Source organism: Oenanthe melanoleuca, chromosome 8, assembly GCF_029582105.1.
Source record: "Oenanthe melanoleuca isolate GR-GAL-2019-014 chromosome 8, OMel1.0, whole genome shotgun sequence".
Taxonomy (NCBI): Eukaryota; Metazoa; Chordata; class Aves; order Passeriformes; family Muscicapidae; genus Oenanthe; species Oenanthe melanoleuca.
In genome coordinates this window covers 26,465,247-26,482,389 of record NC_079342.1, presented here as the reverse complement: position 1 = coordinate 26,482,389, position 17,143 = coordinate 26,465,247, and the positions used below count along the sequence as shown (strand labels likewise).

The 17,143-nt window shown below is 41.1% G+C and overlaps 1 protein-coding gene across 4 annotated transcripts; it reads left to right on the top strand.

Annotated features, from left to right (window-relative positions):
* The first annotated feature begins 434 nt into the window (after positions 1-434).
* Positions 435-17,109, top strand: FIRRM (FIGNL1 interacting regulator of recombination and mitosis). Of its 4 annotated transcripts, none has more exons than XM_056498165.1 (24): positions 435-598; positions 1,142-1,181; positions 1,876-1,964; positions 3,157-3,261; positions 3,796-3,933; positions 4,861-5,023; positions 5,352-5,436; positions 5,968-6,106; positions 6,556-6,636; positions 6,945-7,009; positions 8,402-8,550; positions 9,101-9,209; positions 9,737-9,923; positions 10,253-10,335; positions 10,710-10,761; positions 11,043-11,132; positions 11,824-12,009; positions 12,608-12,730; positions 13,637-13,732; positions 14,149-14,262; positions 14,674-14,778; positions 15,079-15,159; positions 15,881-15,994; positions 16,254-16,992. In XM_056498165.1, exons 1-24 carry the CDS (start codon positions 500-502, stop codon positions 16,437-16,439), a joined length of 2,679 nt encoding a protein of 892 aa, XP_056354140.1. In that variant the 5' UTR covers positions 435-499; the 3' UTR covers positions 16,440-16,992. The 4 variants fall into 4 exon arrangements, with proteins under 4 accessions (XP_056354140.1, XP_056354141.1, XP_056354142.1 ...); XM_056498166.1 differs by having other exon boundaries at positions 479-598; positions 11,043-11,136; positions 11,828-12,009; positions 16,254-17,109; XM_056498167.1 differs by lacking the exons at positions 435-598; positions 1,142-1,181 and having other exon boundaries at positions 1,890-1,964; positions 3,138-3,261.
* The last annotated feature ends 34 nt before the right edge of the window (positions 17,110-17,143 follow it).

The following is a 17,143-nucleotide window of genomic DNA, read 5'->3' as shown; positions in this document are numbered from 1 at the left end:
CTGATGCAGTATCAGATGTCTTGCCAAGAGCCAAGCGAATTGCTGCTGGAAATAAGAGTAAATAGTTTTATCTATCATTAATATCAGCACAAACCGTCTCTCCTGATTTTCATTAGCAGGCTCCCCCGGGAAGTCGTGGAGCTCTCTGGAAACATCCCAAATCCTGGACGCATCGCTGTATCACCAGCTCTGGGTGACGCTGCCTTGGCAGGGAGGATTGGACCGAATGATCTCCAGAGCGCCCTTCCAACCCTAACAATTCATTAATTTAAAGAATACTCAGTTAATTTTGTTAACAGACATACCATAGGTACAGGCAACTCGCACTGCAGACTCAGCCTCTCAAGGCCGGCTGAGGGGCTCCGAGAGCGTTTCCATCCCGTTTTCCCCGCGTCCGCTTCTCCCACGTGCAGCCGCTTCCGCTTCCTCGGCCGCGGGGCATTGTGGGAGCGCGGCGCGCCTTTCCCGCCCCGCCGGCGCTGAGGGCAGCGCTGCCGCCATGTCCCAGGCGGACCCCGAGCTGCTCCTGCGGGAGCTGGGCGCCTGGGACGGGGAGCTGTGCCGCCGGGAGCTGCCCGCCGTGCTGCCCCGGCTCCTTATATCCTTCCCAGCGGGGCTCTGGGGCGGCTGCGGGGAAGGCAGGGAGTGGCGTGGGGGCGGTGCGTGCATCCCCGGGAGTTCCGCGGTTCCGCCGAATCTGTGTGAGGGGGAGCGGTGGCAGCTCTGTGAGGGGCCGGGTGCTGGGACTTTCGCTGGAGACGGGTACAGCCTTTCCCTGCCATAAAAGTTTCATAGAATCTAGAAAACCGCCTGTGGTTCATTTAGCACTGAGTTAACTCCGCGACACGTCTCTCACCTACTCCCTCAAAACAAAAGAAACCCAAGACCCTCAAATCCCCCAAACTACACACCACCAAAAAAACAGCCAAACAAAAAAAAAGCCCCTCAAGACTTACTCTCTAATTCATTTCGGAAATACTTTATTGATCCTGTGGATACTGTGGGCTATCAGCCTGTGTTGCTTATGGAGCATCCCCACCAATTTCATACGTACGTGAGACAGTGATAGAAATCACTGTGGCTTCTGCAGATGCTTTAAAGATAATAGCAGAACAAGTTTGGTTTTCTTTAACGATTTTACTCGATGTATCAGGAGTCTGAAGACTGGACTGAGCACATTCGTAAGTAATGGCTAAGTGCCTTTACCTGTGGAGACCTCTATTGCAATTGCATTAGAATCACTGCTGTGCTTAAAATACTTCTGCTGCAACTTTTCAGTCTTCAGCAATCCTGCTGGACCTTGCACATTCCACGTTTTTTGCATGCTGAATAAGCTTTAGAAATGCCCCTATAGAAACTCTGATGCTTTTTCCTTTCTGCTATTTCTGATTTTTAAATACACGAAAGTGGTGATTTTTATCTGGTGTTTTATTTTCTTTTGGGCTGTTATCTTTCAGGTGACGAAGCTGATAGTTAAAAGAAAATGAGGCTTTTATGTAACTGTTTATGAATTATGTTGCTAAAACTCACTGTTACATTGCATATTATGTTGCATTATAAAATGTGCAGCTATTTGCTGTTTGGAGTGTGGCAAATACTGGATCTGTGGGCTGGCAGTTGTGCTCAGCCTTCAGCTGAGTTTAGTCAGGTGTGCTGCTGTTTCTGATGGGTTTGTGCATGTTGGAGTTGTTGCAGTTACTTGATTTTTCAGGTAATGTGTGTGTATTTTCATGCATTTCAGATAAGGTAAATGCTCTGTTGCCACTCTCAACATCAAGTACCTGATCTGTTTTTGCTTTCTGCAGTTCTTTGTTTCCTCTGGTAGGTTGCTGTATATTTCTGAGAATTGCACATTGTAAATGTTTTTCTTTGCAGGTGTTTTGAGGATCCTGACTGAAATGTTTTTGCCACATATCAGCCTTGAAGATTTGGAACAAACTTTTTTCTCAAAAGTATTACCTAAGGTAGGACAGCTTCAGTTAACTGTGGAATTGTCAGTCAGTCCAGTGTTAGAACCTGCTTAGATTGTAGTGATTCTTCTGGGGTTGCACAATATCTCTGGGATACAAAAATTGAAATAGAAATTTTACCCTTTAAGAGCTTTCACACTGCTGTCTTGAATTGTTTCTGTGATTGTTCTCATTCTTTACAGTAGGGAGAGAATCAAATATACAATGTTCTGCTTTCTATATTCAGTAATAGACTTGGGTTTTATTTCTTGCTGAGAAGATTGGTCTTTTTATAAAATGACCAAGGTGGAGAATTTTTAAGTGAGGGAGCTGCTCAGGATAAGTAAACTGAAGAGCTTAGCACTCCCATATCATGAATAAATGTCATGAAATTTGTGAATTAATATAGTGAATAAGCTTTTAGACCATACTGACCTCACACATGTTTTCTTGTGTGGAAAATTTTATGCCCTAGTTGCATTAAAATCAGTGCTTGGGTTTTAAGTGAAGTAAAGCAGTGCCAAATTACTGATTTAAGTTTCAGGCCTCAGCTTGTCCATTTTAAAAAGCCAGTAGAAATGGCCACTTGATTTCTACTTCTCTTATTTTTTCTCAAGTAGCAAATTTTTGGAGATTACAAGAAAATTGTCTCATAATAGGCATATTCTGAAAAAGGATCAGTGTACCACTGTTTATCCTGCATGTGCCTGAAGCACCTCATTGTCTTTGCAGTCTCAACAGCAACACTCATCAGATATCCAAAAGCATCAACTAGAGATAGATGTTGTTTGTACATGACAGACCTATGTTTTTAATGTATTCAAACTGTTAATAATCATTCTCAAGAAATAAATATTTTTTCTGAGACAGAATAAAATTATTTTTTTAGTTATGTGGTTTTAACTAAGTAAAAAAATCTTTGGTTAGATGAGGTGTATATATTTCAAGCAAATTAGCTGTGAAGCTTGTTTTAGCAACAGATTTTAGAAGAAATAACAGCTAAAATATCTCTTGTCTATAATATATATATATATAAATGGGTTTTGCTTTTTATTATATTATAATACGAAATGCTGGAAAGTGTGTTCTGCTGTGAGTTCTCTCTGTGTGCCTCCATGCTAAGGAAGCAAACAGGTACAGAATGGTGTTATTATTTGCATGTGTGCCTTTGTAAGTGAAATATTTCAGTTTTGTTGTGTTCTGCCAGACTCTACAGTTCTTTGATAACTTGATGTGTGAATTATCCAGCAAGGCCAGAGGACTGACCAGCCAGAGTACGGAGTTGTGCAGTACTGTAAGGAATCTACTGCAGGCAAGTCCCATCACACGAGGTTCAAAATAATATTTACATCACTCTTTGTTTTTACCTAAACTATAAACTACTTAAAGGTTTTTGGAATGTTTTTGCCAGCTACTGATGGTTAAAATATAATTTAATCTTCCTTTGTAGTCAAAGTTCAGTTAACATTTTGTGACTTCCGTGATCACATCTAGCATGTGATGCTAATAATTATGTAAAAAAGCATCTCAAATTCTGCTTGAGTCCCTCCTTCAGATGGAGTGTGACTCCCCATATTTAAAGAGTGAACCTGGCACCTGTTTATCCAGTCCCTTCATTCTAACATTTCTGTAAACTGAGAACAATAGCCAAAGAAGTAAGGAGTTTTCACAGAGGAAATGGTATTGGAGAAAAGCTCTGGAGCTCCATTCATCTTTGACAAATTCCTTATTTCTGCAAATAGCAGTGAACTTTAAATGCCATAAAATGCCAGGTGTATTTCAGCTAAGAAAAGATGCTTGTGGAGGCGTTGCAGGAGTGCCTGATGCTGTTCACTCTTGCTGTCAGACGGTGGTGCAGCTGCTGGAGACGCTGACGGGCTGTGTGCGCTACGTGTGCTCGCTGCAGGAGCTGTCCCTGCCGAGCATCCACTCCCTCCCTTCCTCCGTCCTCCTCGTGGTAAAGAGCACCTTCACACATTGCAAGGTAGGCTCTGCTGGGAGCACAAAACTCCTTGTGCTCCCTGGCTTTCAGGAACATTTCAGATCTTATCTTGAAATGATGCTGTTGTGCAAGTATTATTCTTTTCATTTTAGTTGTTAAGTCGTTTTCAGAATGTGCTCATTGCACAAGTACAAAGATGATTTTTCAGCTGTCTGCCCGACAAATGTGTCCTGCTTATGAGAGGCTCAGATTGGGCTGTTTCCATACTTTGCATCAGTGTTACCTGAACATTCTGCTCATGAGCAGAGTGCTCTGAGAGATCTGTGCAGTCCTGATGTCTGATTGTCTTCAGACTACAAGTGACAAGTTCCAGAGTGATTGAAAGTTGAGATTAGCAGGTTTATGTTGGTTACAGTGAACAGTGTGTGTCAGTTTCAGATATGGACTGATTTGGATTTTCAGGTGCAACAGTAATTCCCTTTAGCATTGAAAATAAAACAAGATTATCATAAGAACCCACTAACTTTTGGTTGCCTTTCATTTTTACTTTTAGTATTTCTTTCTTATGGGAACATTTACATCAGTTTTCCACATCAGGACTCAAACTAAGATGCCATATGTTTATCTAGTAATTCTAATATGGAAGTATTGGGAAATCTTTGGAATGCTACTTCGTTTGCTGCTGGCATTGTTGCTTCAGAAATACGATCTTAGGTTCATACATGGAGGGCTGATCCAGAGCCCCCTAAACTCATAAGAACCAGCCAGACCTCATTAGTCCCACAAGCTGCAGGTGAACATATTTTATATTGTGTGCTCAGGGGCTGTGTATTGAGTTAAAGTAGGTACATCTGTGCCTTGTTCTTTTTTCCAGAGAAATCTATGGTGAAGCTCTTGGTGTTTTCTGCATATGAAAAATCAGGCTGGGAGTCTTGAGCTCTGTTACAATCCTCTTCCTCCCCATTTCAGGACAGTGAATCAGTGTACTGTGGGCACCTGCATCTAATCTCTGACCTCCTACAAGCCATGTTCAAGGAAACTTACTCCCTTCAGAAACAGCTGATGGAACTGTTTGATCTGATTTCCATAAGCTCTGCTTCCACTGAAGAGGACATCACATGTATGGTGTCAGGTATACATGGATTTGATACTGTTTTAGTCTTGCTCAGTCTGTTTTTTCCTATGGAGAGTATGTGTGAAATTTTAAAATAGGTTTCTGAGTGGGCTCAGTTTCTGCTGTCCTGATCAACTTTTCAGAAAGCAGCATTTTGAACTCAAAATATTTCTGTTTTCCTCCTGAAGCTTCCTCTGTGGGAATGTTGTGTAGATTTGTAGGAAAGGGGCAGCAGCTAAACACGGAGCCATTTTCCCAATTCATGTCAATGTGCTGGTATTCTCTTGGGCTTTTGTGAACTCAAAAATCTGATTTAACTCTGTTGCTGCTGCTGTTATTTCCTTAGTAATCCACACTGTGCTGGAGATCTGCTCTGTCATTTCCAATATGGACCACGCTCTTCATGCCAATACGTGGAAGTTCATAATCAAGTATGTAGCTAAACTCTTTAGGTTTTATTGTAGTGTAATTTTAAATAATTAATGTCTCAATTGCTTTGTGCTTGGGGTTTCCAGTAAAATTAAAATGAGAGAATTCAATGTAGCTATTTAGTTAGGAAATTTAGAAATTTAGCTAGGAAATTTAGTTAAAGCACTGCCAGTGAAATTAGGTAGGAATTGGTATGAAAAGTATTAGAAGCTTGACTTCCTGTATTGCAATGCAGAAGAAAATTTGCAATGCCGTTGTCTGCATGATGAATATTAAGAGGTCTGACCAGCAATTCTGTAGATATTTTAATTTTTGGATTGAATTGGCTGTCTTGTACTTCCATCCTGCCTCTCCTTTGGATTTCAGTCGTGGCCATGGAGAGGGTTGTTCTCTCTGAATTTCTGCTTTCAGTGTTCACAGACACTGCACCAGTCACTGCTGTATAAAAGGCTAAATAGAAGAATTAGTTATTTGGATTTGTAAGAACTCATTGCACTGACAGTTAAATACCTGATTATATTCCTGTCTTTCAGACAAAGCCTGAAGCATCACTCCCTGCTGCAGTGCCACCTGAAGCACAGTGACATCCTCAGTGGCCTGTGCAAGGACACTCTTCTTTCTTTTGACTCCTGTTTGCAGCTGGCTGAGCAAATGAAGGTGTCGCAGATACAGGCGAGTTAAAAAGCTCCCAAAGCTGCCAGTGAACTTGAGGAGGAGGAATTCTTTGTGCTGTATTATTGCTTGGAGTAATTTGGTTTGGGTTTTTTATGGTTTTCTTGATTTCATGTGGTAGACAGAATACCTTTGAAACCACAGGATAATGAGGCCCACAGCTTTGTGTAGATTGAAGATGTTTTAGGGAGACACTAAATTTTCACCATACTATGGGAGAATTTTTTTGTATTTCCTAAACTGGCATTACACCCAAGGTCAATCAAATCCTTAATATTGTTCTGAAAATATTGAAGCATACATACTGAATATTTTTAAAGCTTTTCCCCCTTAGCATCAGAGTTTGTAGAAAATCAAATATGAAATAAGTTTTGAACACTGTTAGCAATCTAACTTCCTATTTACTGTATTACTCTATATTAATTTTTAGAACTGCTTCTTTTGGACAGGAGGGCACTGACTTCAGGCTGTTCCAGAAGACAGTGAAACTGTGCAGGTTCTTTGCTAACTCCCTTGTACACTACACCAAGGTAGGTTTTAATACTTCAATTCTATGTTAGTATTAAATGTAAGCCTCTGGTCTGCAAATAGAATCATTTTGTGCTGTGTAATATCTTAATAATTTATAGCTATCCCATATGGGCAGTATGATTAACATCCACCAGTAAATACTCACAAGCCTGTACAGGGTTACTGCTGGGATATCCCAGAAAAATCAACTATAACAGGTTGTTTCATGCAGTGGGACTGAGATGTTGGTAGGAGATGTCCAGTAATTCATGTAATTAATCATGGATTTTATTTTACAAGTATCACTCAAAATTAATGGTTTTTGCAGGAATTTCTTGACTGCTTCTCTGATTCCTGTTCTCAGTTACATCAGCTCTTTCTTCAGATATACAGGTATGTGAAGTACAAATACTTGATTATTGGTAGAATCTTAATAACATTTCCATATTGTGTCCTTAAATTACAAATATTTTGAGATGTAAAAGTGCAGTTCTCATTCAGGAGTTGTTGCCATCTTTTTTCATGTATAGAAGGCTAAAATATTTATAAATAAATTAAGTGGCTTAGTGTTTTATAGTTACATTTACCCCATTCTTGATCAGTATTGTGCACGTCCCACAATGATAAACCATTAACTTCATTGCAACTGTTTATGGCAAGATTTATTAACAAATTGTGTGTAGGATATGCAGAAAAAAAATCCTACAACTAAATGCAGGTGTCAGAAGTGCCTTTTGACAGATTGTTTCTGCTTTAAGACAAAGTTTGGGGAAACTTGTCCTGGAGAAAGAGGGGATCAGAAACAGTGTCCTGAAGTTTTTCATAACTTCCCTGCTGTGTTAATAATCTTATGGAGTCTCAAAGAAGGACACTGGTTCTCCTAGAAGCAGAGGCTCTTTTAATGCTACACTTATAAATGGGAGTTTATCAACTTTCCTTTCAAAAATTTTGTTGCTGCAGTGGTGGGGAAGCATAAGAAAACTCAGATTTTATACTGACAATTTTTTATACTATGAAATAAGAGGGCTGATTTCAGCCCTTTGTTGGAATTTAAACCAGGCTCTGTGATGAGATGTGCACCTGACTTCACTGCATGTTCCACTGCAAGATTGGGTGGATGGTTTTTTATGAGTTTCTTCTAAGTTTATTCACCTTGTAGGTTTTTCTCAAGTGGAAGATTGTAAACTTTTATTCACTCAAGGAAACTGAGCAGGATTTTTGAGTGGAAAGGTAGCATTTTTACAGCTCACTTTATGAACTCAAGAGTAGAAGGTTTTCATTTTGTGATCTCTTGCTTTATTCTCATATTGATTCTTTCTTTCTTTTATTGCCCAAGGTTTTTTTTTCCCCTCTTCAGAGAAACTGTGATACCCTTTTAGGGTCATGTGTTAAGTTAATGCTGTGACATTTATGGCTGTCAAATTGTGTATAAAGGCATTTTCTTGCCTTTTCCCTTTCACTTGACTCTTTGTGATTTGATGTTTCTTCTGAGAGATGCTATGTGTTCTACACACGTTTTCTGTGAGCTTGTAATGTTTTCTTTAAATTAGATTGTGATGCTTATTTTAAAGGCTGAATGCAGAGTTGTAACTCTTGGGCTATAGCAGATATTCTAAAATAGGGAGCCTTTCCTGTCTTTTATTTCACAGGAACAAGGAAATAATGAATTAGCCTTTTAGTAGTTGTTTTGGAGAAAAGTAATGTTGCTGAAAATGATAATTAACTTTTTTCTTTCTTTTTCTTTTTCTTTTTTTTTTTTTTTTTTTTTTTCACATTTACCCTCAGCAAATTTCCTCCCAGTCTTTATGCTCCAGAGATCTTGGAAGTTCATCAAGATGAAATATCCCGGGTTTTTCTTGTGGCTCTGGACCCTCTCATCACCCAGCTCCTTCCCTTTGGTCCTTTCATGGAACAAGTGTTAAGTGAAAATTTAGGTGGGTTGAAAGTACAACTCCCAGTGCTGTTTGAGGGATCAGCATTGGCATTTTGGCTTTCTGGACCATAATATTCTGTACTCATTTGCTGGTTCTTTTGTAAGTACTGTGAGAGAGCTGATTGCCTGCTAACTTGGATGGATTTTATAAAAGATAGTTTTATTTTGTTGCTGAATTAACCTTGTCCAAAGTACTCATAGCAACTCCACTATGAATCTGGTTAACAGAAATACTGTCAATTCTACTCTTTTGCATAATTCCAATCCACATTTGCCACAAACTTTCTAAGTAAAGTGGATTTTTTCTGCTGTTCTGTTGGTAGAAGACAGCTTTTTTCCCATAAAGTAAATATTTTCTGTGAAAAGTAGAATGCCCTTAAATTGGGAAAATGTCAGCTTTTTGTTTCAACAAGCTCTTCTTGATTTTTGCTTGACCAAAATCTCATAATTCTGAGGTAGCTCATCAATTTGCTTTACACTTGCTTAAAAGCCAGTTTACCCACACAATAAATATAATAAATAATAAATATTTGAAACCTGAACTTCTACAGGTCTCCCCCCTGAGCAGCAGCTGCCCCAGTGTCTCCTCCTGCTTACCATAATGGACAAGCTGTCCTCTCAGCCTGAAGAAGTGCAAACTCTCTGGAACACAGGAAAAAGGTACTAAAAAGGTTTTTGTTGAATTCTTCACCACAGCAGTTGTTCCATACAGGCAAACAAAGGGGCTCAGCTGCTGGAGTTTCCTTTGCAACTCAGCTTGTAAAATTGTCACTGTGGATTTCCATCCTCATGCCAAGACAAACAGGATCTGATGTTCATTGCCTCAGGAGTGAAGGAGAGAGATGTCTTTGTTTTTTCAGGGGAGGAGTGGTATTTAGAGTACTTACAGGGTGGGAATAAAGCTGTGGATGTATTCTGTTGATCCTTACTAAGTTAAAATCTCACACTTTTATGCCTGAACCCTCCAATAATCACCTGAATTGATAAAAGAGGAAGGCAGTAAGGAACATAAATCTGGTGTAAAAGCACTGAAGTTATCGCCACCTTTTCTGGCTGAAGACAAAGGTTTTGTAATCCAAATGTTGCTTGCAGGATCTGGGACTTGAAAATCTGTAACCAAACTGTTCTCTTTTTTTTTCTTTTTTTCCTTTTTTTTCTTTTTTTTCTTTTTTTTTCCCCCCTTGCAGCGTGTCTTTGTTTTCAGCTCTCTTCTACAGTTTCCAGCAGTGTTGTGGGGAGCTTTCTCTCCCTGTCTGTTTGCCACAGGTGGTCAGTACTGGACAGCCAGCAGTTCCCATCACCCTCTATCACTATGTCTGTGTCCACCTGTGCTCCTTCATTGCTTCTACACTCCCATCACACTTCCCTCAGCTGGTAAGATTGGGTTTTGCTTATCTGTTCTTCATAGGTGCTACTTTAAAAGGATGGGTTCTTTCTAATGATGTGGCTCTGAAAAGATGCTCAGAGAGAATCATCTCAGTGATGGTTTTGTAGGAATCAGCTGTGACACAGTTGCATGGCTGGAGTTCAGTTACACAGCAAATGTCACTTGTGGGAAAGGGGAAAATAAATTTCTTGAGGATCTCAGTGGTCTTGGCAATTTTTATTCTCTTTCAGAGGAGGGAAGGCCAAGTTGTTATAAAAGTTTAGTGCTTTTTTTTCTGCAGTATTCAGGTTGTGTTAATGTTCCCATTTCTCCTCAGGAGTGTGCCCTGCTGGATGCAGTGCTGGGCTCCAGTATGATCACATCTCTGCTGGCAATGGACTCGTGGTGCTTCCTTGCCCGGTGAGATGCTCCTAGGACAAATCAAGCAGCTTTTCCACAGATCCAGTTCATTCTGGTGTTTGCAATTGGCTTGAGAGAGATTTTTTGTAAGACAGAATTGTTCCAGAATTGGATTATATTCAGACACAGAACATATTTTGAAAATTAGGAGTAGAAATGGCTTAGCCATTTTTGCATTCTTGCACGCAAGAGGAACATAGCTTCTCTATTTAATAATTGGTTTTTGAAATGGTTATCTCAAGTAAATTGTGTCTCTGCAAATCTAGTTTAAATATGTTAGAGGAAATGGCAATTTCTCATGCCAGATTTATGATATTTAGTCTGTAGAAGAATAGGAAGCACAGATTCACAAGCTGCTGTCTCTCATGTTTCAGGTATGGAACAGCTGAGCTGTGTGCTCACCACGTTAATGTGATTGCCCACTTGGTAAGAACCACAGTGATGTTTGCAGTCTGGCACCAGTTTTAATCTGAGTGCTACCAGCCAAGATTCAAATGGAGATTGTTTCAGTTCTTGAAACTGGCTTAGCAGTTAGCAAAAGCAGTACAGTGAAAACATAAACCAGTATGCCCTGCTTATTTTATTTACAGTGTTACTGCTGTGATCCTACATAGCAGCTCTCAGAACATCCTGTATAGAATCTGTTTGCTCAGTGGAGATTTTTCTCTCAGTGTGATGAGGCGCATTATTTTTTTATCCTAATGCAGGTGAAGGCTTGGCCCAGTGACTGCTGCCAGGTCTCTGCCCTGGCTGTGCTGCTGAGGCGAATGCTGTTCCTGATGGCTCCAGAGCATCAGGCAAGTACAGCACCAGCATCTGCTGTAGAAGAGATTTGAATCAGTGGCCTGTGTTCAAATATTCCCTTTCAGTTCTGGAGAAGTGACAGGTTGTTGAGTGCTCACTTGCTGCACTTGTTACTATACTTGTTATTACTTAGTCTAAGTCATGAAGTCACTAAGTTATTACTTATTGTGGATGCTGCTCTGTGCAGATGTGCTCTTTAAAACAGGAAAAGCACAAAAAATTGACCTTTCTGAGAGTCTTACTGGGTAGCAATGAAATCTGTTTTGTGACAAAGTATGAGAACAGCAACACTCCCCAGATTTGCTGAAACTGTGTCCTGTCATTGCATCTGTGACTTATCAGAGTGTTCTTGTGACATCAGGTGTCAAGAGGAGTGTCCTGTTCTGTCACTGCCTTTCTGTGTACCCTTGAGGGACTAAAGCCCTCTCTCTACTCACTAGGGCCATTGCTTCAAGCAGCTGAAAGAATAAGTTCCTTAATCATTCTGATGTCCTGTATGTGACCAGGGAGGTCGCAGTTTCTAAACGTTTTTCATATAAAAAGATGGATTTTATTGAAATACTTTACACACATTTTTTCACATCATAAATCTGAAGCAAACAAGCAGCACATTTTCATTTCTCATTTTTCAGGCTATCAAAATTTTTTCTAGTCTGTTTAGTTTCTATTCCCCTTTGTTTCCAGGTAGAATTTGCTCATAAGTTTCCTCCTGAGGAGGTGGAGAACTTGGCTGTGTGGCAGCACGTGTCCCTCAGAGCCCTGAGCCCTGACCTTAGGGCACGAGTGGCATCTCAGCTGTGCTCAGCGGGGCTCGCGCGGTGCCGGCAGTGGCTGAGCAGCAGCCGTGCCCTGGGAGGGCTCCCAGCTGTGGTAAGGAGATCTGCTTCTCTTTGGAAAAAACAATCAACTCTCCTTTTTCAAACTGCAAGGATTCTTTTGCTGTCACTCGGTTCTGTTACTCAGTCTGTTGCCTAGCTGGCATATGCATAAGCAAGAACTCTCATTTTAATGTTTTCTTGTAGAATGCAGCAGCTTAGGATCTCTGCTAGTGGAGGTTCTGTGATTCACTAGTTATTCTAGTTGTTGTTTGCTCTCTGGCTGAGCAGATGTATTTTTCTTCAGAATTTCTGATTTATGCTGTACCTTAGCATACAATTTAAAATCCTGGCTGGTTTTATGCAGCAACAAATCAGAAAGATGCTCACTGGTCTCCATAATGAGGGAGTGTGAGAAACCAAAGACTTCTTCTGCCAGTGCAGCAAATGACCTGCTGTGAAACTCACAGGAGTAATGGATGATTTCCCTGCTCTGGAATCTTTGTTGGTTGCTCTCCTGCTGGATTAGCTGTTCTGTACATTGAGCTTCTTGCCACCTTGTATCATTTTAGATGTTTCATGTGAGCCTGGGTATTTTGGTTTGATTTACATGAAGTGTGTTTTGGTTGGTCTTACACATTTTTTCCTCCTAGAACACTGCCCTGTCTGCCCTGCTGGCTGCCTGCAGTTCTGCTGATGCCACTCTGGAGGCAGAACTTAAGACATCTGTCTTGGGAGTGCTCAGTCAGTTCTGGTCTTTTCTCCAGGCTAAGCAGGTAAGGGAATTTGCTGCTCCAGCAGTGAAAACACATCATGGAGAGGCTGGTGCAGTTTCCTCAGATTGTTGTTACTCATTTGTTTTACTTGGTTTGGACTGTTTCAGTAAAGCACAGTGTACCAGTGCTGCCCATCTGCTTTCAGCTGGTTTTCTGTGGGGCAGGCGTGAGCTCTGGGAAGTTTGAGTTTGGACTTCCTGGATGTTACATATAGGGTTCCTTGTTACTCCATCTGTTACTCAGTGTCACATTTAGATTTGTCAGGGAGAAGCCAGAAATACCTGGTTTTGCTTCATACCATTTATGAATTCGGTGTATTTAAAATATTCATTAGAATGTGAACAAAACTCAGGGTGATTTGGTTAGAGCACAGCCCAGCACATGCAGATGCACAGGGCAATCACCCACTTCCCAAGGGGGTCAGGCAGTGTCCTTCTGACCATGTAGCTGTTCATGGCATAAAGGAAAGAAAAAAAGGATTCTCAGGGTTTTCATGCTTTTCAGATTAAAGAAGGAAGCTTGAGAGCGGGAGTGAAGAGCCATCAATGTGCCCCCTCAGAGGTCTTTTCCAACCTCTGCCATTCTGTGATGACATTTTGGCAACTGGAAGTGAAAAGGAATAGTTCAGATAACCTTTAAGTGCTTATTTTAGTGAGTAGTGGAAGGAGAGGAGGGTTAAGAAATGTTTTTCAAAAAAATAAAAGAAAATGGTCTCATAAATTATGACTACCTAGAAATACTGATATGATTATTTGAATGTTTTCTTTGCTGCTTGCAATGCAGTGTTTTACATGGCTGAAGTCAGACTAACAATTTTGGAATGCTACTGTAACTTGACATTCTCTCCTAAGCAGTTATTCCATGAGCTAAAATGCAATGTTACTGATATCTTGTGCTCTCTTCAAGGTCTCAGATGAGCCATGTCTCCAGAAGACACTGTGTTTACTACTTCACCTTTTGGAATTTTTCATCCAAGCATTAGATGCTCAACTGATGACCCAGGTAAAAAAAAAGAAAAAAAATCCTAAAACCCCCAACACCACCCTATGAATAATTCAGTACATGAAAACCAAGTACTTTGTGATTAGTTGAAATCTCAGATGAGTTATTTCATGGTCTGGCCTTCTCTTAACAAGAAAAAATCTTCCTTGATTACTTTCCTGATCTTTAAACAAAGCACATGGCATTTTGCTTTTGAGAATCCCTTTCCTCTGTGAGATAATTGAGATTTATGGAAGTGCTATAGAGATAGCACAGTCATTTCTTTCTAAAATGGACCCTACAGCTTTATCCTGGCCAGTTTTATTAGAGGTGCAGCATATCTCCTTCAGGTTTCTAAACTCCATGTGTTTGGATTTAAAGCTGCAGTTTTCACCTGCAGTGTGTGATGGGGCTTTGCTGGGGTTTGTATCCTGCAGGTATTTGCACTGCAGTCATCCCTGCTCCAGCTGCATCCCCCAGATCACGTCCGTCTGGCAATGGTGGATTTTCTGTCTTCCATGGGAAAGGTGTTTATTCCACAAGAAGCACAGGTAAATAGAATTGTGGCCTTTATGAAATTGCCTTGCCTTTTGACAAAAATGAATATATAAATTTATAAATATACAGTTAAAGGATTGAACTCATTAATTACATACAGGACTGCCAGGACAGTTGTCCTGGAGTAATGGTCTGCAGCAGGTTTATTTTTCATTAAGACATGCTGAGTGCATGCAAGATGCTTGGAGGTTCAGATGCCAGTCCTTTCTCACTGGTGAGAAGCAACAAGAAGTGAGAATAGAATGTCACCTCCCTCACAGTGGTTCTTTAGCCAGACAGGGCAGCATCCCTCTCATTTCCCAAACCTGTCCCTCAGTCTTGGAGTGATTCTTTAATAATAAATCATTGGGTGGGATGTGCACAGGTAACTCTTGGGAACTGATGGCTGTTTGTTCCTGTTGCAGAGGCAGGTTGTGCCCCAGCTGTCCTGTCTGTTTGCCTCTCTGCTGGCTGACCAGACCTGGCTGATTCACCAGCACGCACTGGAGGCATTCACACATTTTGCAGAGGTGAGCAGAGCACACTCTGGGTGCAGGCATTTGGTTCTGTTAACTCCTGTTGTGCACAAATTCCCTCTCTCAAATGTTTGCTGCTTCTCACTGCACAATCTGGATCTGAGTTACAGCTATTGCACGTTAGAAGTGCTGAGGACTGGTGCAGCTGGAAGAGATTTCAGGAGCTGGAAGTGAAGAAAGATTAGGCACTGATTGCTTAGATTGGTTGCAAGAGGGCAGGGACTATCATAGAAGCATCTACTTTGTTCCCTTGTTAGCATGAATATACTGAACAACCAATAACATTTTTGACAGGAAACAAGACATGAAGATGTTGTTCCTTGGTGCCTTAATTCTGAAGAAGCTAAGAACAAAGTTGTCAATTTTCTGGCTAAGGTATGCATATTGTTTAGCCATTTTACTGCTATCTTACTTGATGCTGTACATCTGCTATCAGCAGTACACAGCATGGGTCTACACTTGCATTGTCTGCATCACCATTAAATAAATCTACAATAAATTGTCTGGTTGAACTTTTCTGCTTGCTTTAATCAGCAGAATTAGCAACTGCCATTCCTATGCATACAGGTCCTCCAGTACTTTGAACTTAAAAGCAAAGCTTTTATCATCCTTAAACAAAAAATACTTACTGAATTGCACTGCTATTTTTGAAAGAATTTACCTATTAAAAATACAGGATTTGATAATTTGGTTTGATTTCCTTCCCCATTTCTCTTGGATCATTTTCTGAAATCTAAATGAACATGTATGAAACATCTCAGTGCCTTTTGCATACTAGGAGAAATCCTCTTAGGAGCAGGTCCCTGTTGCTAAAGAACAGTGCAACTGGGAAAGAGGGGGCAGCTGTAACCTGAGGCAGGGCTCTCTGTCTCAGCAAGTAGATAATTTACAAAATAACTGATAGCTGCCAGTGATGCTAACCCAAAGTTGTAGATAACCTCAATCTTTGGTCAGAAGTGTGTGTGAGAAAGAATATTCTTTGAACTGCACATGAAAATCCCTCCCTCTCTCCCTTTTGACCTGGCTATAAATTGAGCCTATGAAGGTTGGTAGTGCTGCCTGGGTTTAGTTACCTCTCCTGGGGCTTTCTCTCTAGACAAGGCAGGTGGAAGAGACAAGAGAAGCACGAACAGAGCGCCTGAAGCAAGAAAGGATCACCTGGAGTGCACAGGTTCTGAAAGTGGATAGAGAATTGGAGTCACCAGGAGAGGTATGTGTGCTTCTCTAAACTGCTAATTTCTGTCAGTTCTGGGGAGTCTGAAAAGGCTGAGCTGCCCTCCATGTTGTAAGAAAAAAGGTCCCAAGTATGATATCCTAATGGTCTGTAGTGCCTGCCAGGCAGCAAGAACCCTCACAGGAAAGGGACTCTTGCAGCTCTGTTCCACCTAAGGGGTTTCTTGCATTTGAATGATAACTGATCCCTCAAGTACAGCATTAAATGGATGTTTCATGTTCACTTAAATCTGCAGCCTGTGGCCAAGCGAGCCTGTCACCCCCCCTCTGAGGAGCAGTACAAGGCGGCAGTAGGCACCATGGAGGGGGCAGTGCAGGCTGTGAAGCTGCTGCTCCAGAAAGGGTCCCCTCCAGGCTGGCTGGCAGTGAAGCTGGAGGCTCTGCACACAGCCATAGCCGCCCTCAGGGACAACCTGCGCTAGGTGCTCAGCAGGGCTCGGGGACAATGACCCAGCTCAGCTCCCTGCTGGGAGGAACAGGTGCCTTTGTGCCAGGAGTGCTGCAGAAGAAAAAGCTGTGACATGGGGCAGTACTGCTGGGTTGTGGTTTGTGTGCCAGAATGGACTGAGGGGTGCAGTGCCAGCCTCTCCTGCGTAGCCTGATGGACTGGAGTGGACACTACTGGACATCAGAGCTGTGGGTTTGTATAGTGCTTGTTCTTCTACTGTGTGGAGATAAATATTTCATGCTGTTGTATTCTGAATACTGAGAGGTTTGAAGCTGTTGTAAAAGTAGCACTGACCTTGTTCCTGTCACGTGCAGGTGCCCAGGCAGTAGGTGTTTTTATCTTTATTTTAAAATATACTCAGAAATAACAATTAAAGGCTCTCTACTGTTCTCTGAACATACCTCTGCTGCTAGGGTGATCCTTTAAAAATAATCTTTATTGGTCACAGTAAAGAGCAGAAAGAACAACGTGCTTAAGCAGTTTGTGGTCGTTCACTTTATGGTTCTTAGCACCTCTTGTGCCATCCATTGACAGAACTATACAAACAGAAATAAATAAGTTGAATAAACTGTACATTCATCTTAAAATCATCTCTTAGCTGAAAAGTTAAAAGGAGCCATTTCTAAGGGCTTTATTTTTCTGGGAAAGAAAGAAAAAAAAAACAAACAAGAAAACCAA